The sequence below is a fragment of the Hippichthys cyanospilos genome, chromosome 14 (assembly GCF_059441005.1).
Source record: "Hippichthys cyanospilos isolate Australia breed blue-spotted pipefish chromosome 14, RoL_Hcya_1.0, whole genome shotgun sequence".
Lineage (NCBI taxonomy): Eukaryota > Metazoa > Chordata > Actinopteri > Syngnathiformes > Syngnathidae > Hippichthys > Hippichthys cyanospilos.
The window spans coordinates 11301292-11325260 of record NC_142382.1 but is presented as its reverse complement, the minus strand read 5'-3'; the positions used below and the strand labels follow the sequence as shown (position 1 = coordinate 11325260).

The window sequence follows — 23969 nt, the reverse complement described above, 5'->3', positions numbered from 1 at the left end:
CCAACGTGTTCCTTTTCTTCTCCATATCTGGCTACTAACTGAAGGTGCATTTCTGTAATCTCCCAAATGAACTTTAACCCCTTGATCACATCTTCATTCTTTATTTTACATTCATTATGATGGTGTATAAAGGAAAAATCATAAAGAAATCTGCTCTAAATACCTTATGATGAGTCTAGATGTATTTGAAACAGACTTTGTCGCAGTATAAAACAAAAGACGTGTAGAATTTAATCAACCTGGTACTTGACTTTTTTTTACTGTAGAAGTGGTTTTCTCCCATTGAATAAGGAAGGGATCATGGTGCTATCAAGTTGTTTCTTGCTTTTCGGGCTTGTCTGGAGCTCACTTCGGCATGAAAGGTTGAAGGATTTTTTTCGGTGGCCTTCTTGTCTGGGATTGGGGAGAAGAAAAGAGTGCCGCGTTCAGTGATTTAAAACCGGAAAAGGATTGAGGCGAGTGAAGGAAAAAAAAAAGGTTAGCAAACTTCTCACTTTTATCTCAGAATTTGGACTTTATTTTTTATACATTCAATGTGAAGTTTTTGAATTGAAAGTTAGAATTCTCACTTGTAAATAATAATTCTGACTTGATTTTCATAATCCTGTCAGAAATCTTGACTATTCTTAATTTGTGAAAATAAAGTGAGAGTTTAAAAGAGAATTTAAAACTAGTATTGATAATTACTATTGATAAAGGGAATTGATAGAAGTCTGACTTGAGTAATACTATCAGAGTCCTCCTGACTTTATTCTCAGATTCGGACTTAAAGTGGGAATTCTGACTTTAATCAGATTTCCAAGAATACAGTTCTATCACTTTTAAGTCAGAATTGTGACATCAGCAAAGTCCCCACTTGATTATCGACTACTCTGAAAGTGAGAATTCTAAGAAATCAAGTGAGAATGATGAGAATTCTGTCAGAATGGTGAATATTTTCAAAAAGGTGATGCTAAAGTTAGATTTTTTTAAAATACGGAGATTTGACAATGTAAATTTGTTGACATAGATTACGTGTATATTACAGTGGTTTCATAGTCAACCCCAAATACTATTTGATAAAGTGATTGTAGTTTTAATCAAAGTCTGAATTCTGATTTTTTTAAAGTCAAAATTCTGACTTTATTCTCAGAACTCTCACATGGTTGTCAGAATTCTGGCAGAAAGTGAGTATCCTGAGGATAATGTCAATGTTATTTTATGACTTATCTGTAAATTACAGTGGTTAATATTTAACACTGTTATCTGTAAATTACAGTGGTTAATATTTAACACCAAACACTCTTGCTCAAGTGACTGATAGAAACCTAACTTCAAAGTCTGAATTCTGATTTTAAAGTCAAAATTCTGAATTTGAGGAATTCTGATTTTAGAGATAGAACCCTCACTATAAATTGAAAATTGTCACTCTTATCAGAATCCTCAACTTCAAATTCTGAGAATGCTAAATATTGACCGATTTCTGAGAAAATTCTGACCAAAGTTCTCAGAAAGTTAGTGTTAAGTCAGAATTCCAATACTGGTCAGAAATCTGACTCCAAAATGTGATTTCTGAGAATACAGTGCATATTCTGAGAATAAAGTGAGAATTCTAAGACAGAATTCTGGGATAAAAGTGAGAACTCTGCCAACATTTTTGTTCTAAACTGGGCCTAAACCTCTAATTTAGTAACATAACTTTATTATCGCAGGAAATGAAATAACAATTCTCCTTTCAATTAAGAATTCTCACATTTTCAGATTTCTCAACTTTGAGGATTCTAAAACTATGCTCAAGACAGTCACAAAACTGACTTTAAAGACAAATTCCCCGAAAATTCTCGGCATTCTGTCTAGTGCCAGGATTCTAAGACAAAATTTTAAAAAATGTGATTTTTGAACAAGTGAGAATATTGAGAATAAAGTGCTAATTCACAGTATAAATCAGACTTGAGATATTCCTCCCGTTGAAAGCAAGCTCACAGAGGTGAATTCTAGCAGTGAACAAAACAAAACAAAAACCGGGGCTTACTTTTGGAGGCGTACTGAACCTGGGATTCCTCCTTGTTACTTGTGAGCACGTCGTGTCCGTGAATGAGGCTCTGGATTCCCGTCATGGACATCCCTTTGACAGGCATGTAGGTCATCAGTCCGGGATGGCTCGTTTCAAGGACGGAAGCCCCACAACAACACTCTTCACATAGCTTGAAAGAAACATCAAAAAGGCATCAGGTGAGCAGGCTAAAGAGAAATTGTCAATGCGTACAAGCAGAAAAGTAGATATTAGGTGTCAGTGAAAAATAAGAGCTTCTCTATCAAAAGCCGACAGCTTGTCATTCTCCACGACTGTCGCCGTGGTGTGTCCACTTCATCAACACTCCGGACACAAGACAGCTGATTATAGAACGCTTGTTGTGTCGCATATGAGAGAGCAGTGGGGGAACATCAACACTGCTCATGAATGACAATGTTTGAAATGAAAATAAAAGTAAACGCAGGAGAGACTCAGATGGCATTTCTATGGGTTTTGCTCTAATGAGAACTCCGGATCTCCTCTCTGTCATTTGCACATGTCCGATTAGGGGGCAGAGGGGTCGCGGCGACCTGGCTAATAGGGAGTAAATCCACTGGTGCATTATCGGCCGGGCACATTTCATCTAATCAGCAGGATGATGCCAGGAGGCTTAGGCTGCTTTTAATTCAGGGCTACGGGAAAATTACTGCGCTGGCCGCTCCACTCATTACACGTTTGCTAAGACCGAGTTTGATCTGTGCTTTTCCCTCATTCGTGTGCATGCTGTTCATGTGTGTGCTGGACTAAGTCGTGCATGATCAGGCCCATTAGGGTTGCAAAACTGTCGACGTTTACAGGAATATTTCTGAAATTGCTGAAATTAAATAAAGTCATCTGAAAAGCCTATATAACAGCGTAATTATTGTAAAGCACAATATGTGAAGGCTAGATGTTATTTCTGGTCTTTAAAGGTCCTTTTTCACTAATGTGCTTAATTTAAGTATTTTTTTTTTTATCAGCAATAGGGCAGCACCCCTACTCCACAAACCCATGACGACGGTGATGAAAGGAAGCAAACAAAGTTTGTCCATTCAAAATCAAAGCACATCGTGAACAATGACCCAAAACAATGCAAAGTTTTTGGACATCTCTACTACGGCCCCTTTCATTCAAAAGACACGATTAACGAATCCATGGCTGACTAATGAGTGAAATAGGTCATGAGCGTGAAATTTGTATACTGCTCATACACTGGATCAATTTCTATGATAAGTTACTAACATACACCATAAAAGACTGTTCATATATTAGATTTAACCCTCGTGCAGTATATTGACCATTTTTGCGTCACTGTCTTTCAATCTCCCTGCGGTATTTTGACCATTTTGGATCATTTTCTTGACCATAATTTCTCGCAGTATTTCAGCCAAGGGGTGGCACACTCTCGGTAGTGTGATAAGTGGTCGTGGCATGTTAAACTTTGACATTGTCAATTGACATCTGGGTGAAATTTAAGCCGCATCAGTGTCATCTTTCAACATGTTCTCTTTAATGTAAAATGCCTTTGGTGTAAAGAGGAATTGACAAAGTACTGCACAGGTTAAAATGTTCAGCTAAAGAGTAGCACAACATGGGAAAATTATGATGTATTATAGGGATTATTGTTTGTAGGCTTTCTCAATTGAGAGGCCATTTTGATCAAAGCATTAGTTACATTGCATTGGTTTGACCACAGATTCATGCTTGTAGAGCTCCCCAGCTGGGTGGCCATATTGACCAAATCCTTAGGTATACCCTGAATTCTTTTTGCGATGGCTTCCAAAGTGGAGTAGACAAATTGGACAACTCATTGTGTACACCACACATTCTTATGTCCTTGACTCCCCAATGGGGCCATCTTGAATAAAATGTTAGGGGATTCTTTGCATCCGACTATTTTTTCTGTTCAGCCACTAGGTGGTGCACTAATTGAACAAAATGTTAGGTGATTCTTTGCATCCGACTATTTTTTCTGTTCAGCCACTAGGTGGTGCACTAAGACAAGCAATAGACCCATATGTCAAGATGGTCTTTGCGTATGAGTGCATTTTATCCAATGGGGCCATCTTGAACAAAATGTTAGGTGATTCTTTGCATCAGACTATTTTTTTCTGTTCAGCCACTAGGTGGTGCACTAAGACAAGCAATGGACCCATATGTCAAGATGGTCTTTGCATATGAGTGCATTTTATTTCCTGAAGTTCTGCCGTGGTCCCTTTGCAATAATGGAACGTTTTTTTTTTTTTTTTTTTTAGGGTAATTTAATGGGAAATGATCCCAGTCTTGTGATATTCTGTCTTTTGTCGAGTCTTTTTCCTTTGCCGTATTGCAATACTGTGTACATCTGCAAGATGGGTCCATGTAACCATCTTGGCGGATATTTTTAAAATTGAATGAATTACGTTTTTGCTGTTTTCAAACCAGCTTTTTCATGTCAGGAAACCCGCCAACAACGCGCCACATAGGCCAACTTCAAAATAAACACACCAAATTTATGGACATCAATGCAATAGCCTTATCAGGCTTTTATTTTGAAGTTTTTCCTCGGAGCGGTGGTTGCGTTCGATTAGCTTGACAAGTCCAAGTCTCTGGTAGCTGGTGAGGAGAGGTACAGCCCGTTCAAATGCAGTCAAACATTTCAAACTCAAAACAGAATAAAGGCCATCAATGCATTAAACATTAATAACTAATAATAATATAATAATAATGCATTATTATTGTTTAATAAGATGAAAAATTATTGCTTCAGTTCCATGGGATAAGCATTCAAACAAATCTTCACAAAATTAGAAAATTGCTCTTCAAATAGTCAATGATTTACCAAACTGCTCTGCAAAAAAACATATTGATTTGAATAATTTGTCGATTACAATTAACTGATAATTCGGATACTAAAATAACTTTAGCTATATATATATATATATATATATATATATATATTTTTTTTTTTTAGCTATAAAGAGTTTTTTTTAAAAAACAGGACATTTCTAAAGTGCAGAAAATACACAAAGTTGTTATGATGTTTACTGGTTTGGTCGGTAACATAATAAGAACAAAATGCTAATCATTGTTGTAATTGTCTTGTTTTATGTGATACAACAAGGTTTGCTTTTGTTGACTCAAGAACTATCAAAATATTAACTGCTGAGAGGGTGAAATTCTGAGGATTTGGACAGTTTTATGTATCAAGACAAGTAAATAAAAAATGTGTCATCCATTATGATACTGATATATTCTAATTGTACACTTACTCCCCTTAAAACCATAACAAAGTGACAGCACTTTGAATGTTACCAAGTTGAAATCCCTATTTTTGAGAAAAAAAAAAAACTTCTTGAAGTCTTGGCACTATCGTCTTTAAAATGTCCAGAGCAAACATTCCCTTAGGAAAAATATATTGACCCAAAATGTTCAGGAAGTGGAAAATTCCACGTTTTTAACTTTTCTTCACTCAGCAGAGTGAGGGGAGGGGCGCACTCATCATTGTAAACAAATGATGGAGCAGCATTGTGACACAACTTGCTTGAATCCACGAATTAAAAGCATTTAATTCAAAATAGAAATAGACTTGTTAGAGAGACTCCCCGGAAGTGACAATGAAGAGTATTTGGGATAGGCACCAGCAAGCCAGGGAGCCCAGTGAGCATAAGCGGTTGCTGAAAATGGATGGATTACCCACAAATGTTCGGATGACATAATGATCTGCATCAAGGTGAGGAACAAATTGAACATCGAATCGTTGTCAATCAATGCAAAATAACGGAGTGTTCTCTCACCTCATTCTTTTGCTACTGCACATCCTCGTTGATTGCACGCCATTTGTAACCTTAAAATTCTAATTATGGACCACCAGTATTTAATTGGACTACAGTAGCGCAATGCCTACTTGATATTGTAATTCCATGTAAATTTACATCTAATGCAATATTGTCAGTTCCCACAGCTAAGGTTTCCAGATTGGACACCGAAATGTGACGCGATACACCAAGGCCTCTTGAGCTGCAGACATGCGTGTATGTGTTTTTATGCACTTATTAGGTGGCATGAGTGGTCCTCACTGTTACGTCTGCGATTTCAGCTCGGTTCCTCTCCTCTATTGTAACCGTCAATCCATCCAGGACCTGCAACTGAGACAGACTGCGCATCACCGAAGGCCTGTGGAGAGCGTTGCGAGCCACCTGAAAGCAACAAGTCACAAAGAAATCAATGAGTAACCACTCTGACTGCTTTTTGACTGTGATGGCGCCCGCCCTGAGATATTTGTGATGCAGAGCTAAAAGGGTGAAATTTCCCTTTTGTTCACTCATAAAACTTTATTACTGCAGGCCACGGCATTTAAAGCCACGTGAGTGCCAGTGAAAGTCCAGAAGCGAGGGGACAGATTTTGGCACGGGAACGCGGACAAAGCAGTGATCTCATGTGGTCAAACAGCAGGAGTTATCGTCTCAAGGGTGGTGGTTGGCCTCTGCCCCTTGGCAGGATTAACCCCCGATGGGAAGCGAGAGGGGGGGGGGAGGATGGGATCCAGAGCCGACGAGGCTGCCACAGCTGAGCGTGGCCCCGCGGCCGCCCTCCGTCATCCGAGGGCCGCAGTACAAACATGCCCCGCTCACGCCTGATTCACGAGCTCCAGATGGGTGATGTAAGCGGGCCAACAGCATTCGCCATTTGGTCACCGGATTTGTCTGCGATGCCGGCCAGTTTGAGGCGCAGCAGACGGCCCATCATGTAATCGCTTAATTTGGGAGCGCAAAGCAGCACTGGGTCAGTGCCGCGGATCGTCTCGGCAGAGAAAGTGAGTCGGCAAACTTGCTTTCCGTCAAGCTGTTTACAAAGAGCCGCAAATTCAACGGAAGACACGCCAGGAATGTTTAATAGGGCTAAACATTGTTGGAAGTCAAGCCAAAAATCTCTACAATATTATGCACCCCCACTTGTATAAACATAGGATTTAGAATAACGTTGCATTTGTTGGGTAGGCAGAAAAATCCACCCGTTTGATCAATCTCAGGAAATGGCCGTTTTGACACTTGATGCTGACTCTTGACTGCTGAGCTCATTTGCAGTTAACACATCTCTAGTCTTTGTGTTTTTATTTTCTAGTCCCGTTTGTGCCGTTCAATAAATCGTTGAAAGTGCATTAGTGATTGTTGGTGTCCTTTTGCTCTTCTATTTTGTTGAGATTTCTTCATCGATCCAAACCATTTCAATTTGCTCATAAAAGATTATTTTTTCATCACAAAATGTCTTGCTTTTCCCAAAACGTTTTTCACCCCCGCGAGGGAATTAGAAATTAAAAACCCATTCAAAACCCAAATGTTTCACCTCAAGTCACTTCACCTTGTGATCAACTTCAACATTACCAAAATAGCAAAAGTTCATTTTTTTCAGCAAAGATTTACACATTTTTGCCAATAGTTTAGTCCATTTTTTTTCAACTATAAAGTTCTCAACCTACCATCTTTCCAACATTAAAACATTCCAAAATTTCAAGTCTTCATTTTTTTTTAATCATTCCAAATGTTCATTTTTTAAATTATTCCACATTTTATACCTACAAACTATTCATTTGCTTTTCAGGGCAAATATTCTGTCTATTTTCCCCTCCTAATTTCCGCATTTGTGACCAATTTAAAACATTCCAATATTAATTGCTCTGCTTATCCCTACTGCAATTGCTTTCCCTAAATTTCTACATAAAAGCAATGAAAAAGAATCACATTTTATTTAATATTCAATTATACTCAATTCTAGTTTGTTCAATATCTCTGTGTGATTCATTGTATTGATCAATGCCATTCCAAATTTCAAATCATTTTCATATTCCATGATCCCAAATTCCACAATTTTTCATGTTTGCGGTCTACTGAAAATGGCATCAGATGCGCTCGTGGCCCAAGTAACAACCAATCATAGCTCAAATTACAAACATCACATGACCGAACCCAAAAAAAACCTTGAGCACTTGTGGTGTCATGTTGAACAAGTGCAAAATATGATTTAAATACCCAAGTCTGATGGCCTGTGTTATGCATTTTTTCCAAGTCTTTTCAACACACCTGATGCAAATGATTAGCTCATCAGCGAGCTCTGCAGGAGCTTATCTGAATCATGTGCGCTGCAAAGAAAGACTTGAAAAACATGCAGGACGGGCCATTGTGGACTGGAGTTTGACACTGCAAGACTAGGTTAAAGGCATTATTTGTACTTGATTCATAATTTAGAATGAATTCAATTCATTTAAAATAAAATATAGAAAAAATGTGTACATTTTACTGCTGAAAATGGCAAAAACGTTTGGTAGAAATTTAATGTTAAACTTTAGCCTAATGTTTTTTGTTTTTAATTCTTTTGTTCAAGGTTAGGAATATCATTCACCCACAATGGAAGGAATTTTATGTGTTAAGACTTCTACAGACAGGCAAACTGGTGCGCAGTGTGCATTTGTAAATTCAAATGCGCCAAGTGGAAAGCAAATTGAGACATGGCACAAAAAAATTCAAAGCGGAAGGCAAAAGGGAGAACGTCTGCCACATCACAGGCAGTGTGCATTTTGAAAACCGCTGTTATAAAACCTTTACCCATTTGAATATGTTGCTGGAATTTAAACATGAAACACAATGAATACCATTTGCTTCTGAAGGACATGCAGTTACTCAGATGTTCATATTTCAAATTGTCAAAATGTTTTTTGAAATATCCTGTATACTATTGAATGAATTTTGGTGTTGGAGTTGCAGATTTTCAAAACTCTTCAGTGAACATCTGACAAGCACCCATCATATGTCTGAATATATGTTATATGACTTGGAAATCTTTGACTCAGTCAGCCCCTAAAACATGTTTTTTTTTTTTTTGGTGGAACAGCTATTCAATCCCAGGCACTTACATACAGGAATAAATACATTTTCAGTTTTTTTCAAGTGTTTGGGTTGGGGGGGTCTTACAATGGACAGTACTACATGAAATAAGTACTAAAGTAATCAATTACTTTGTGATTAAGTACTAGTGTAAAACACTTGAAAAAAAACATCCATCTGATATCATATCATGTATCAAATTCCATCCATCTCATATCATATCTATCATATACAGTCCATCCATCTCATATCATATCTATCATATACAGTATCATTTATCATATATCATTATCTGCAACTTCAGGACTTTTCTTTTTCCTAATATTGATTATTTGTTTAATTTGGAATGTGGTCTGCTTGGGAGGTGAACAGAGTAAAAATTTCATGTGGTTTCGTGCTATACATAAATCGTGCTATACAATAAATCTCTTTGAATTTTTGAATCTGAATATATCAAATATATATATCGGGAATTGAATGAGTTAATATTATTGTGTGTCCACTGAATGTACTAATTTATGGAAAAAATGGACAAACTCACCGGATTGCCAACAACGGAGAGTTCTATCAGCGAGGGAAGAACCTCCAGTTTATCAAGCTCTGAGATGTCCTACAAACATCGGGAGGGAGAAAAGTATTTAGCAGGCTTTTTTTTTTCTTTAGTCCTCCCTAACCTTGGGGCCCTTCTGATGGAAGCCGGATGTGTTTGGGATAACAGTAGCATATGTATGAGGGCTGAAACCTTTCATAATTTTTGGTGCAGGCAGGATAGAAGCAGCTGATGGAGGAGATTACATGTTTAATCGCATGAGAGTTTGGACACGCAACGGCGCAATAGGAAGGGAGGGGGAGAGTCATCATTTTGCCAGGTTGATGGTCAGGCTTGGCTGGAATTCAGAGACGCCTTCACAGCCGGGACTCGTGTGCTGGAACAACTGCCGTACTTTACATCTTAATTCAATAGGTGAAAGTAAGAGGGATTGGCAGACTAAAGTGTGCAAATCACTCCCCCTCGGTGAGAAGGAGATGGAGACTGAGAAGCTGATTACACGTTTGACTGATTGTCCCCTCTGTGTTCTGACGCACTGCCTTGACCTTCAATCACACTGGAGTCCCCTTTAATGCTAACCCTCGCATTGCACAGTGGGGGATAATGAGTCGTGATTACTATGCGCCATGTATAAATTTGCTGCACTCGGGGAAAAATGCGTTCTATTGCTAACTCGCCCATATCAACCAATCATTAACAGCTACTCAAAATTTTATGGGAAACAGAAATTGGCCACAAAAGCGTTTTCGTCAAGACCGTCTTCAATATATTTTTTCCCCAAGGCTGCGAGGGGCTGGAGCCTATCCCAGTGACCAGGTGAAAAATAAAGTTGACACTCTGATCAGTCAGTCATAGGGCAACATACGGTCAAAGACAAAATCATTCGCGTCGTCATTGAGTAGGAAGCTTCCGCTTACCTGAAGCTTGTTCATGCCGAGATAAAGTTTGCGGAGCTCAACAAGCGGGTAGAGGTGGTTGAGCTCTCTGATGCGATTTTCTGTAAGGTGCAGTTCCTGTAGGACACTCTGGGAAATGAAAGAGTTCTCGTACAGGCCCCTTATCCGGTTTCTGTCTAACACCAGTTCCCTCAGCTGATGCAAACCCTCCAAACCTTCCACCTGGCTGATCTCATTCCCTGGAAGGAGATTGGAGAGCAGGTGTCATGCACTACGAATATTTAACATTTCTGGCAGCAAATACCTTCAAACTGAAAATAATGGCAAATTCAAACGTGTACAGTTGTGGGTGGGTTTCATTTGTTTCAGATTTTTGCGTCTACAAATTGATACACAATCAAGTTATTTGATGGCAATGATTTTTGCTTCAATCTATAGATGTGCAAAGAATAGGCTCTACTCGAGTCTGCAAGACAAAATGACAGATAGAAGAAACATTAAAGTGTCATTTTAACCGTTTTGAATTGCCTTTCCACAGAAAATGTGCCCCACATTTATTTTGAGTCAGACATACCCACAACCACAAGAATGGAAGATGGAAGCCTTTTTTGATTAGGTTTTGTACGTAAACCTAAATGACTAGATGGGACCATTTATTATAATTAAGTAAAAAAAATAAGTGTCACCCCCATCAGTCTCCTTGATATGTCCGCTTTTATACACATTTTGATATTTGCCCGTTAATAACATTGATGGACTTTTCTTCTGAGTTTGAAATGCCCAACTACATTTGACAGCACCTCAGTTAAGCGCTAAGTCTGGAGACTTGTGCTGTATCGGACAATGACAGCCTAAGTGACTAATGATTTCCTCCCTTAATGAGATATTGATTATTTTTTTAATAGGGGTATGTTGAAGTTGGTAAGGACGTTATGTGGCATTAAGAAAAATTGTGAGGAGAAGTAAAGCTAACTGGTAGCAACTGCCACTGTGAAGGCCAACTTCAAAATAAAAGCATAATACATTGCATTGATGTCCAGGTGGATTTTTTTTTTTTTAAATCATGATATATATTTTTTTAACTAATCACAAGATTTTTGTAATGAATCAAAATTAACTTTTCAACACCTATTTTCAATAGCTAATAGATTAGATAGTAACTGAGCACTGCAGAAAGAGGCAGGGTCAATAAAATTCCTTGAAATGTATAAATGATTATCCATTTTTTGCAGATTATATTACATGTAAAGTCTTTTGAAAGCAGAAAAGTTAGTAAAACAAAACTATGGGAAACTCCGAACACTTTTGGTTATGACATACATACTGGATATATTCACAAATATTTCACATTATTACACTTGAAACTGTTATTATATTTCACTGAAACAAAATTATGCCTCATAGTGGCAAAGGCACTTCAAATTTAAGTTGACATAAAAGGATATGTTGAGGTTTATCCCCATAAGTTTGCTTTCATTTCTCCATCAAATTATAAAACTATTTGCCCAAATACTATCAACAATTACTTTCAAAGGCATAATTCAAAGAACCTCTTGAAAGCACTTAAACTCTATAAATGTTCAAACTCAAGAATTTCAAGTACTTGCAGGAGCCTTGATAAGAAAACATTTCACAGTGGCGTTCAGAGAAGAGAAAAATCTTATGTTCTTAAATGTGTCAAAATAAAAGGTACATAATCATACCAATGGACTAGGCTAGGGGTTCTCAAACCTTTTACAACGAATACTGGCACCGTCTAAAAAAACTTTGCTGTCCAAGCATCACAATGATGACCAGCTTCAAAATACAGTAGTGTAGTCGACCCAAGTTTTAATTAAAAACAAGGCAGGGGTTTAATTCCTAACCCTTATTTCAAATTATTGGAAGCCATTGAACATGAACACCACACTTTTTGTTGTTGTTTAACAAGTCGGTAAAAAAGAGGGGACAACCAAGCGAATGTGATGTAGGGGAGAAAAGTAAAGTGGCCTTTGTGGCACCAATCAATGATGCAGCCCTTCTCAATCAAAAGCTGTTGTAAAAAAAAGTCACCCGCTTCTTTGTTGGGAGGCCCACAATGCCCCTCGCTTTGAGTTTAGTGCTTTTACTGTTTACCGTTTCACAGGCAGGCGCAAGTAGACTTTTACCTACCTTGAAGGAAGAGCGTTTTGAGATTGGTGAGCCTGCTGAGCTCCAGATTGGCCATATTGGAGATGCCATTGTAACTCAAATGCAGCACCTCCAGGTTGCTCATCAGAGGCTCCAGGATGATGGTCGGGGCAAGGTGCCTTCACAAAGAGAGGGGGGGTTTGTAACTGCCCGGTTAAATACACAACTCTTGCCCTCTACTGCCTTATTTCACGTAAACGACTGACTGCAATCACAGCAAGTAGGATGTTTTGACTTTACACAACATCTACTTCACAATAACGCTCATAAATTGGTGGCACTTTTCATGAAGGATTTTACAAACACGTTTTTAGATTAATAAAATTGTTGATAAGCTATGAGTGACAGTACTGCATTAATGTTTGTTTTCAACAAAAAAATTCAATTTGCTAGTATGTGCTGCCCTCTAACGGTTATAGAGGGCAACAACATGTCAAATGTTTACTATAAAAACAAAACAATGCCATCACATTGTGCACCACAATTGATACTAGGGTGTATTAGACACTTTAAATTGTCCTTAGGTGTGATTGGGTGCGTGAATGGTTGTTCATCCCTGTATGCACTGCAATAGGCTGGCAACCAGTTCAGGGTGAGATAGGCACTTGCAAACCGGCAAAAGTCCATTTTAATTATTTAAATTCTACACACTCAGTTCTCTTTATATTTTTTTATTTTTTACATTTTGAATCTTCTTTATTGGTCATTCATGCAGCAGGATTAAGGTTCAAATCAGACCTTTTGTGTGGCATTTGATTTTTGCTTGTGAATTTGTTTCACTTTGTTCCTGCTTTATCCCACATCCTATATGTTATAGAATGTTATAAACAGTTAAATGTCCACGGCAAGGGTGGAACTACATGATAGCCAGATATGGCCAAGACCATTCCTTGCCCCTTTGTGGGCACCTCCTTACCAAGGCGATCATTTTGAAATCACTCAATTTGTGAGAATTACAAATGCATTATTCTTAGACGTCCGAGATAATACTGTAAGTCACACGTTTTTACCCCAACGTATTTAAAGAAATGTACGATTCATCTAAATGTTTACCTCAGCACGGCTCTACCACTCACAACCACAAGCATAATAAGACAAACAGTGATTTAGTTTTAAGCAAAAGTGCCTTCATTTGTGCCTAGCAAGACTTAGTATTGTGCTAGGCTGCTTCCACGTTAGGACTGAGCGTTGGTGTATTCTTGCAGTACATCGGGTAATAATGGTTATTTGAAAAAAAAAGTGAAGCAATGAAGTCGCAAAAAGTGAAGCACGAAGTGGTAAGCAAACCCTGTACTTGGAGAAAACTTATGCTGCAGCGAAGAACACGCTCTCTCCAAAAAGCCTTAGGCAAGATTAAAACCACGGATTGTGCAACGTGATTTCAATACTTGATACAAGAAGGAAAACTATTTTGCCAAATTACCTGCTCCCTTTACATAAGCTCTGTTGGCCATAGCCACTGGAGTGCACTTTGTTGTGTAACATCTGTCTGTTTGTTAGGAATGTCTTCTGCCTTGGCAGGATGGACTCAATGCGGTTGTGGTTTAAAGACAAGACCTGTAATAAGGAGGGGAGGAAAAAAATGTTTTCTTTGATCTTGCCCTAGACTCAAAAGGGTGTTATTCATCTCATTTTTTGTACCTTGACACTGGGTAGGTGGATTAGACCGGAGAAGCAGGTGAGGTTGTTGTGATCAAGGTTGATATTGTGTAGGTTAACAAACAGGTCTGTAGGAGAAAGGTCCACACTCCTGTTTGGAAAAAGATTTTTTGTTTTGTTTTCAAATCAGCATTTTCTTTTAAAAAGAAAATCATATACACATCCTACAAATGTAGCTCATTCAAAAAGAGCACCTGATGGAACAGGAGTTGAGCGTGAGGTTGTTGATGTTAGCGTAATTTGAATGGCTCAATTTCTCTGCCACTAGGTCTGGCGTGAGTCGTCCTCCAAACATGGCTTTTGCATTTTCACATTCTGTCGCATCCTGGGGGGATTAAAACAAAATGCACTTGATGACAATTATGACCCCGACTTCACTATCCACCATCGTTTGTGGAAACGTACGACTGCACTTCCATCCAGGGCCTTCAGAGATGGCATGTGGAACACCACATAAATACGATAGTTCTTGAAGTTCTCTGACAAAGGATTCCCGTGCAGATCCAATATGATGAGGTTATCTAAAGCCTACAAACAAACAGCACGATGTTCTTAGAAACATCCTAATAAGAGAATGCTGTTGACAAAAACATTCCAAATTCTACCCCAATATATTTGTGAGGGAGGGAGGTGTGAGATGTTTCAAATAAAAAAAGATGGCTCCTCAGAGCTACGAAAATAGTCTCCACCCAATATTGTATTATATCAGTACTACAAGCTCTGACTTGGAATAAAGTCCTCACGTTGAAAGCCTGTTTAATAGGTTAAGCACCATTGACGTGAAAGACCTTTTAACATTTTAAGCACAGTTGGCGTAAAAGAACATTAACTGCAACCCTTCTGAGATGCGCCATTAACATCAATTAGCTCACACTATTTTTTATATTTTTTAATTGGGACTAGCTGGGAGCTCTGTTTTGATCATTAAGTTTGGAAAATGAAAAAAACAAAAGAAAAACTGATCCATCAGAACACCCCAAATTGGTTGGTAGGTTCTCATTTGAAAAAATTGATAACATTATAAGTTAAAAACTTAACAAATGTGTCGACTTCAAAACAAATATTCTTTGTCATATATATGTAATATATAATTGCACTTTAAATGGCGGTCATCGTCGTATCTGCGCCTTTAGTAGCCTTAATTGTTTTCTTTTTATATACTGTATATTATTTTGTTGTTAATGTTCAGGTATGTCTATTTGTGGAACAAAACATGTGCATAGACAAAATTTTTGTAGTCAAATATTTGTACAGTATGTACTTTAATTGCAAATATTTAATGACAGAAATTTTGGTTGAGAAATAAACCGGGTGTTGTGCTAACATTGTCTCTTGAACTACAGTATTTTTTAAGTAAAATATCACAAGAAAACAATAGACAGTTATAAATAAAGATTTGTGCATATAATAGTTTGGGTAGTTTGTTTTGGAGGGAAAATGAAATTGAATAGTGTAAAGAATATAAAAAATTTTTAACACCCGAAGATTTGACAAGATACAGTATGTGCGTATGGGTGTTTAAATGACTAATTTACCTTGAGATAGTAGATATCCCTAGACACAGAAATATGATTATTGCCAGCATAAAGCTCCAGAAGCGCACGGCATCGCTGGATGCCATGCAGGGAATTGATGATGTTGTTCTCCAAAGACAGAAAGGTCAAATTGTGTAGCTGGTCGAGGACGATGGCGTCAAGGCAGGACAGCTGATTTCCGTCCAAGCTGAGCTTGCTCAAATTCTGCAGTTGTGAGAGACCTAGAGGATGAAAAACAGAGGATTCAGTGCGCGCGCAAAGTCTTGCTTCAACGTGAAACCACGGTGTGACTGACCGAGGAATGTGCTGATGTTGTTGTTATTGAGGGAGAGCTCTTCCAGATTAGTGCAGTAGTCAAGGCCTTCCACTTCAGAGATGTAATTATTATTAAATGAAGCCCAGCGTAGGTTGACCAGGGCATCCAGATGGCTCATCTGACAAATCTTCTGGTTGTCAAGGTTCAGAGACGTTATCTGTTCCAAATTCAGCCGCCATCAGCACTTGAAGATTGAACGCATGGAACATTACCACAGATTGGACTGACCTTTGCGGCCCAGTCTGGCTCCAGGTCTTGGTGTAAAACTCTGGGTGGCGGAATGAGCTTGGAGAGGAGATGGGCTGTGGACACGAGGCTGAGACTACGGGGACGCTCTTTGTTGGTATGTGAGTAAGCAACAAGCATTTCCTGCCAGCAGACAAATATCAAGCGTTATAATCAAACATAGCTGTTTCAAATGTGGATGTTTGTTTACTCCACTGTACTACACATTGACATCACATGCACTACTTCAAGAGCTTTTTCAAAATATCTGTAAAGAGAAGAGTGCTCAGTGTTGCTCATTGTTTTTCCAATGTTTCTCCATCTTTGAGAAGCATTAATAAGTCCTAAATATTAACCTGGGTAATGACGTTTCTAATCGTCTTCTGAGCAGCGTTAACAAGTTCTTCCTCTGTAACTATTGTGCCATCCAGTTTTGTGAGAGTCGTCACAAAGCTCAGTATTGTCATCCGGACTTCCTCTGGCTGCCAAACACAAAACAACATTTCAGTACACACTCTTTAAATATCTCTTAAATTTCTAAAACATGTCGTTTCATTTCTATATAACAGTACACACCTTATTCCAAGGGTTCTGTTTTGTTTCCAGTATCTTCAAAGCAGGTGCGTGTGTTTTGAGCGCAGTGGATTCTTTGCTGGCGTTGGTTAGCAAGTTCCAGCTAACATCAAGATGATGAAGCTTTTTTAAGTCCTGTAGACTATCAAGGCTCACAAGCTGGTTGAAGCTGGCATCTAAAAACTCAAGATTGGGCTGGAAAGGGAGACATAATGAGAACGACAGTTCACAACATTTCTGAGTTAAAACACCGCTTGAGTGTGACTTGTATGATTCAGTACCATGTGAGCAATGTCACTCAGGCTGGTGAGCTCATTGAAGCTGAGGGTGAGATGGCGAAGAGCCATGAGGGAGGAAATCTCCTTTAGACTGGTCAGACTGTTATTGTGAAGGTTCAGCACCTTACATTGAGTGAACATACGGTCAACAACAGCTCAGTGGGAAAGTATGACCTTCGTTCTAAAAAGAAACCTTACAGTGATGTCACGGAGGAATCTGGCGCCCGTCACATTCAGGAGAACCGCCTCGTTCAAATTCGACAACTTGGACGGCGGGTCCAGAACAGGCTCCATGTTCATAGCTTGCTTGTCCACTGAGATCTCATAGGTGGGAGGATCAAGGACAGTCCTGCATTCATCTAGTGGTGTTGGCTGTTCACTGCCCTTTGAAAGACACGCACCGTTATTTGCAAAATGAAGCCGATTCATGATGTACATCCAGAATAATTGCTGTACAAATTCAATTTACCGTGATTGGTCTACATTTGAAAAGTAAAATCCTTTGAAAAACATAACATTTTATTTGCTAATACCCCCTGAAGAGCCTTTATGTACCAACAGGGATATGCGTACCCCTACTGGGTTTGCCCAAAAAAAAAAAAAAAAGTAAATTCAGATACTGTTACTTACTCCAGTGAGATATTCAAAACAAATCATGTACTCGGGCAAGACGAGGTCATTGTCAAAAAGAAACCACTGTCTTCCTTTGGGAATGGTAGTGTGTAATCCACCTGGATTTTTAAAAAAAAAAAAAAAACGGAGGCAAAATCAAATGAAAAAAATCTAGATTTGTTTGCATTTTCACACAGTGAGTGATGTACCTTGATGCTTGTTGTACAAATTGCGATATACAGAGGAAGCGCGGGGATAGGCTCTTCTGTGCATCTGTTCACCCTCTCTGATTGGAAGGCAGTTGCCCAGAAACACTTTGCAAACGATAACTCTGCCTACAGGATAAACATGTAGCATTTACCCATTGTTACTTACAGCTACGTTGATTCCATTTTCCATATTCTGAGGCAAATTCACACACCGGATCTGAAAGGGAATTTATCTGTACTTTTCACTGAGCAGTCTTGCTCATTACGTCGTCGTAAATATTCAATTCTTGGCTTTTCGCTCACAATCAGGCTGTTGGTTAAAGGAATTGCTGCTTCTTTTCCAAGGGCCTGTTTAGACGAGAAAACACTTATAGAACATTGCTGTATTTGAATGGAAATTTCTGATTAAAAAGTCAAATGTAAAGCACCTTATATTCTTTTGCTGATTTGAAGCCTTCCTCCAAGATGCTCAACAAGTCCTCACGGTTTTGGTCCGAGTCACCGACGTAGAACAAGTGCTCAAGCAGCCTCTTATAATTCCTACGTGAAATGTTTGCGTTAATATGCATAGCGAAGAAACACATTAAACATCGGTTTGCTGATTTACTGCACTAAGTTGGCAGAATCCTCCCTGGCCAGCAGGGTTTGAAGTCTGTTCTTAAAGCGAAGCCTCAGCCCGCTGTTGTGAACGCGAACAACTCTGTTGATCTTGATGCCGGTAACACCGAGACCCATGAAATCCGAGAGAGAAAAACGAGAGATCAGGAGGTCGTAACAGGATGTGAACCTGTCGGAGGGAAAAACATACGAGCTCGATAAAGTGGGGCTCGTACAATAGCGCGATAACATAAAAGTACAGTACCATGGGTCCGTGGAGGTGCCCTCCTCCAGGCGAATATTTCCAACACTGTGGAGCTCGGCCGACATAAAGTATACAGTGTCCTCCATCATTTCTGTGGCTTGGGACACATAGTGTTGATACCAGCATTCAATTCTGAAGAAAGAGAAAGCGGGACCATTTTTCTACTTTAAAAACATGACACGCTTTTGAAGAAAATACACAAAAGTTGACATCCTGTCAGTTCTAAATATGACTCCACAAACTAACTCATGTAGCCTCCTGGTCCAAGCAGCCAGTCTCAGCTGTAGTACGTCAAGCTTTCTCAGTATTTGCTCTGCGGAGGGTTCACAGTTGTCACCTTTCGTGCTTAAATCTTCTTTCAGGTATGCATCTTGTAAAGGCTTCTTACAAAGACAACGCTCAAGCTGGGGATGCGCGGCAAGGATGACAAGTCAATAACCTACACTTATGACATCAATGAAGAGCTTTCTGGAGGCGTACCTACATTTTTTAAGGTGTAATTGAGTGCCCGAATGCTTTCTTTAGGTGACTCCAAGGCGACGTTCTTCTTCTTGTTAAGGCCCAGCAACGTCTCTGTGAAATCCCGTCGAGGGAGGCGCACGCACATGTTGTAAAACATCATCTTCTTCATTACAGTGGACTAAAAGAAAGCACATGTCACCCTGGAAGCCTTCAAATACAAGAATGAAAACTTGCAGTGCAAAATGCTCCACCCAAAGCTTGGGATTAAAAAAAAAAAAAAAAAAATTGTAAAATTTTAATCTAAATAACCATTAGGGCAACTCAACTAAATCAACTCGGAGGAAGCAGTTGATAAACATTTTCCCTCGCATAGAGCTCACTTGAATGTAATATTTAGAAATTACATTTAGGGCCCTATTTTGGCATTCAGGCACAGATGTGGCCAAGTGTGCAGTTTATATGAGCGCCTGGATGGAGTTTTCTCTCTTTGGTACTTTGCTAGACCAGTGGTTCTCAAATGAGGGTACTAATGGGGGTATAAGATCAAAAAAACAATTTTTTTTGTTCAGTAGGTTATTTAATTTCATTTTTGTAAAATGCCAGAATTCCCCTCATACTAGAATGGTTCGATCCTTCTTGTTTGGTGCCACCTCTCGTTACCTGTCAAGTTAATGATTTATATTTGTAAACGCATCCCGACTGTAATCCCAAAACATGAAACTTTATGTTGAATATTTTTTAGTGGACAAACTTGAGAACATTGAGAATTTATATTGATTACTTTTTGTGGACACATTTATTAAATATTAAGTTAATTATTATTTTTGTGAACAGATCTCCACTGTAACCCCAAAACAGGACACTTTATGTTTAATATTTTTCTGTGGACAGATATCATATATAAATGAATTTATTTTAAGAATAAATGGAAGGGATCGACCATGCGTCGTTTACTCTCCCCTGTCCTCTAAAAGCTGTGCTATCAAAATGTATTTCAACTTGTAATGATTCTAATCATTTAATTAATTGATTTATTCAATAATCCCCCCCCCCACTGCAAGGGGCGAGCTATGCCATAGTCGCTGGAATTTTGGTCAACCAAATTCAAAAACACAATAAGCTAGACTTGCAACACCAAATTTAAGATGTTTTTCTGACAAGCGTAGTCTACTTTCTCTGACCAAATTATGAGTGCATCAGAAGCACGGCAACGCGCACGGATGCCAAAATACCAAATTAAGGCCCTTAAAGACAGATTTGTTCAAATTGGGCTTCTCTTCTTACCTCAGCTACTTCGGTGATTTGCGTGCTGGAGACGTCGTAGGTGTCGAGAAATGAGAGCAAGGGCAAGTGGAACATCACATGTGTGGCATAGTTACACAGCTGACACACCGGGTTTGGGATGGATGCAAAGTCACTCAGCGCCAGATCTCTCAGTTGGGACAGACAGGTTAGCCGGGTCAACTCCTAATACCACAACACAGACAACAACACAAACACAAGTTGACAGACAGAAACAAAATTTTCAAAATCAAGAATCACAAGGGGGCTGGCAAAACAAATGGCAAGTCTAAAACAAAACTTACTTTAACTCAAAATTTGGCTTGTGCGCACTTTGAGGTTAAACAGAAAAACCTGAATAACTTTAGTGAGGATAAGTAGCTAAAGAAAATGGATGGATCAATGTCTGGATTCTTAAGAGAAACCAAAAATATGTCTTTGCGATTTAATTAAAATTGCCATTTTTTATTATTCACAAAACAAAATTTTCTAGACTTGATTCCAGATTTGTGTCTTTCCTATTGGAATAAAAATCCATATTCAAATATATCGTGATAATTAACAATTATATAAGAAATAAACATTAAAGCGTTTAATTTGAAATTCCCTGTGAGATTTCATTTGTAAATACCCAGAGATGGTATTCCTGTTATACTGTGAATTTTTATTTTTGTATTTTTTTTAACTTCTTGTCTCTCTCTTTTTTTTTATCTTGGTTAAATATCAAAATCACACTTGATTTATTTCAAGTATATGAGCACATTTTTTTCAATTAATAAATGCTGTTCTGTTTGTGATGGGCTCACCAAAATTAGAAAAGTGAAATTATTTTATTTTTCTTACAAGTGGCTGGCCTTGCCCGTGTGCTCTTGGATAGCATTAGGAAAAAGAGAACTGTAGATTCTAACAATAACCCTTAGCTATGCCACGCGTTACTCGAGCGGACGGATATAAAACCATCCATCCATCCATTTTCTATACGTGAAATGAAAATGTCCAGAAATTGACATAACGCATGAGAGAGGCGCCACCGCGTGGCCTGCTAACGTACTACCATAATAAATGACTCAAACTATCCACCCAATGGCACTAATGAACATGAACATGCCAAAACTAAGCCCACATGAGGATGAAAACAATCTTTACAGAGAGTAAAAATAAGTATCTTCTGAGTTGTCTCACCTTAAAGGAGCTAATCTTGTTGCCGGACAAATTGAGAGTGTGAAGTTTGACGTTGTTAACGAGGCCTTCCCCTAGAAAGTGGAACAGGGGGAAAAAAAAGCTGAAGTATTTTATTTTCCCAACGGTTCAAGAAAGACAGAAAATAGCTTACCGATCTTTTGTATGTTATTGTTCGCAAGATTCAGTTCTTGCAGGTTCTGAAGTGTGTTCAAGCCCTTGACGAGGATGAAAACAGTTATTCCATAAATAAAATCATGATTAAGATGACTTGCATACAAATTCTGAGTTCTGCAAACCTGTATCTGGGATATGTAATTATTGTTGAGCCACAGGATTTCTATGCCGACATGCAATTTTAAATTCTTTATTTCACATATCCTATTATCGTACAGGTAGAGTTTCTTCAGATCGAGACAGTGCTGCAGTCCATTTATTTTCTGTCAGAGACAATGAGAAAAAGCAGAATGTGTGCATCAGATTACGGAAGTGTAGCATTTATTTTTGCAGTCAAGTATTACAAATATAGGAAACTCACTTACAGTCACCTTACACTCGACAACCCAAAGCTCCTGGAGTAACGGACAGCTTTCCAGTCCCTCGATGCGCTTTATGTTTTGGCCCAAGATTTGAAGCTGACGGAGCATTGGAAAGTAGGAAAAGCCAACCATCCGAGGAAAACCACTCAAGATGACCTCCAGGGACGTAACGGTGGACGCCTCTGTGGCTAGGTCATCATAGGAAAGTCCATTGGCCATGCACTGTTGGGGAATGGGGAATGCTTATGCTCTCACAAAATCCAATAAGAGGGCTGCATCAAACAACCTGTTGTTTAGTGTTAAAAGGCAATAATCATTTTCACTGACCAGCTCTCGGACCACCTCCTCATCACGGCATGGCTTTTTACAATTTCTTCGCACACCCTTCTGCACAGAAATCGGCTCCATCTGATAATGTAGTTTTAAAAACACAGGTTCACTTGTTAGTACAAAGCAACACAAAACAATTCCCATTGAAAAATAGCTGAATGGAATTTGATACTGACACTCCCAATGATTTAATCGACTACACGTTTTAAATTGTGGACAACACATTCCCACTAATTTAAAACAGCGAATCTTATACTGCAAATAACCACTCTATTCATGTATTCCATAAAATTGAATATTTCCCTGTGATATGCTGTATCGTCCTATTAAATCCGACAGCAACTAATAAAAACAATTTAACTGATTTCACACAAACGATATATAACAATGTATCACTTGAGATTACTTAGCCGTTTGGCGTCAAACATCGTAAGAGGATGGTCGCTCCCGGCTTTCTCTATTTACCATCACATCATCCCCAAATAATAAATACGTGATTGTAATAAGTTGTAACATTTAATGGATTCCTGTGAGCCCGCTACGTCGGGTTAGCTCAAATGGTTAAATACACGCAAGCGTCACAAGCATTGATCGCGTATTACGTGCGGCCTTTTGGTATCAACGTCACACAGTTCCCATGGCAACGAAAAGAAAAATGTCATGACATCGACGGGACTGAATAGTGATGTCATAATGAAGCCCATCGCGGAAGTTTTGACGTGACTACATTTAATTTGCAACGGGCGGTCGAGCAATGCATTTGGTGGCTGGGCCCTCAGTGACTTGTTTCCGAATCTTTTCATACAGCTTGGTCTAATGACAAAGCATTTGCATAAAAAGCATCATGCAAAGATGTTGTATGTTGAGCTAATCAAATTTGGCTTCATTCGTTCAACAGTGCGGGGATGCGAAAAAAAACCACTCCAAAAATGAAGGGATAGGACAACTGCGAATAAATTATGACGATAAATTACAAATGGTGTAATTTAGGTTGTACATGTATAGCAGTGCTTGATATTTGCTGCCCTGACTGTATCGATGTGAAAACCAACACATTTATCCTAGAACGACTTCAAATTAAAGCTAAGAGACAGCCAATGAATGATACCTAATAACGTGAGTATTGATTTAAGGAGCAGCGAAGCTCTACAGAAAATGTTGCGTACCTTTAGTCCAACAAAACTTTGTCCACTCTGCTCACTTAACGTCATGTTTGCCCTCCTGGCTGCCTGGTTGCTAGGGAGCCATTTTGAAACATGTCGTAGACTGATTGGCCACGCGAGGGCGCTAAAACACGATTTTCCACTACACGGACAACAGGCAATTATTTGTATTCTTTTTCAACTTTTATCATTTTTTAAAAGAAAAACGACTTTCATCAGTATTTCTGCAGACCTGACAA

The 23969-nt window shown here is 38.8% G+C and overlaps 1 protein-coding gene and 1 long non-coding RNA gene across 4 annotated transcripts; one reads left to right on the top strand and one right to left on the bottom strand.

The window, feature by feature from the left end:
* Positions 1-85: 85 nt before the first annotated feature.
* Positions 86-23952, bottom strand: lrrc9 (leucine rich repeat containing 9). Its single transcript, XM_088432893.1, has 32 exons — positions 23734-23952; positions 22565-22645; positions 22241-22459; positions 21998-22138; positions 21853-21916; positions 21702-21772; positions 20523-20705; positions 19261-19416; positions 19023-19180; positions 18777-18908; positions 18522-18701; positions 18343-18454; positions 18127-18262; positions 17915-18040; positions 17724-17824; positions 17292-17477; positions 17097-17216; positions 16819-17010; positions 16599-16724; positions 16246-16386; positions 15997-16174; positions 15702-15922; positions 14572-14694; positions 14361-14491; positions 14149-14257; positions 13931-14064; positions 12490-12626; positions 10360-10577; positions 9434-9502; positions 6091-6210; positions 2012-2183; positions 86-393 (listed from the first exon to the last, which is right to left on the bottom strand). The coding sequence occupies exons 1-32, from the start codon at positions 23776-23778 to the stop codon at positions 299-301; spliced, it is 4377 nt and encodes a 1458-aa protein (XP_088289019.1). The 5' UTR covers positions 23779-23952; the 3' UTR covers positions 86-298.
* Positions 191-7172, top strand: LOC148412965 (uncharacterized). 3 transcript variants are annotated; one of them, XR_015867758.1, is made up of 5 exons: positions 191-477; positions 2114-2211; positions 5967-6045; positions 6111-6242; positions 6358-7172. It is a non-coding gene; the product is annotated as an uncharacterized LOC148412965 (long non-coding RNA). The 3 variants fall into 3 exon arrangements; XR_015867759.1 differs by having other exon boundaries at positions 3013-6045; XR_015867757.1 differs by having other exon boundaries at positions 2302-6045.
* Positions 23953-23969: the final 17 nt, after the last annotated feature.

Bases quoted from the DNA above. Each gene is read 5' to 3' on its own strand.
- lrrc9 (XM_088432893.1), bottom strand. From the start codon at position 23,778: ATGACGTTAAGTGAGCAGAGTGGACAAAGTTTTGTTGGACTAAAG. The intron at 21,773-21,852 runs GTAAGCTATTTT...TCCACTTTCTAG, and splicing joins CAATAACATACAAAAGATCG to GGGAAGGCCTCGTTAACAAC. The intron at 14,258-14,360 runs GTGCTCTTTTTG...TTTTCCAAACAG, and splicing joins CTCAACTCCTGTTCCATCAG to GAGTGTGGACCTTTCTCCTA.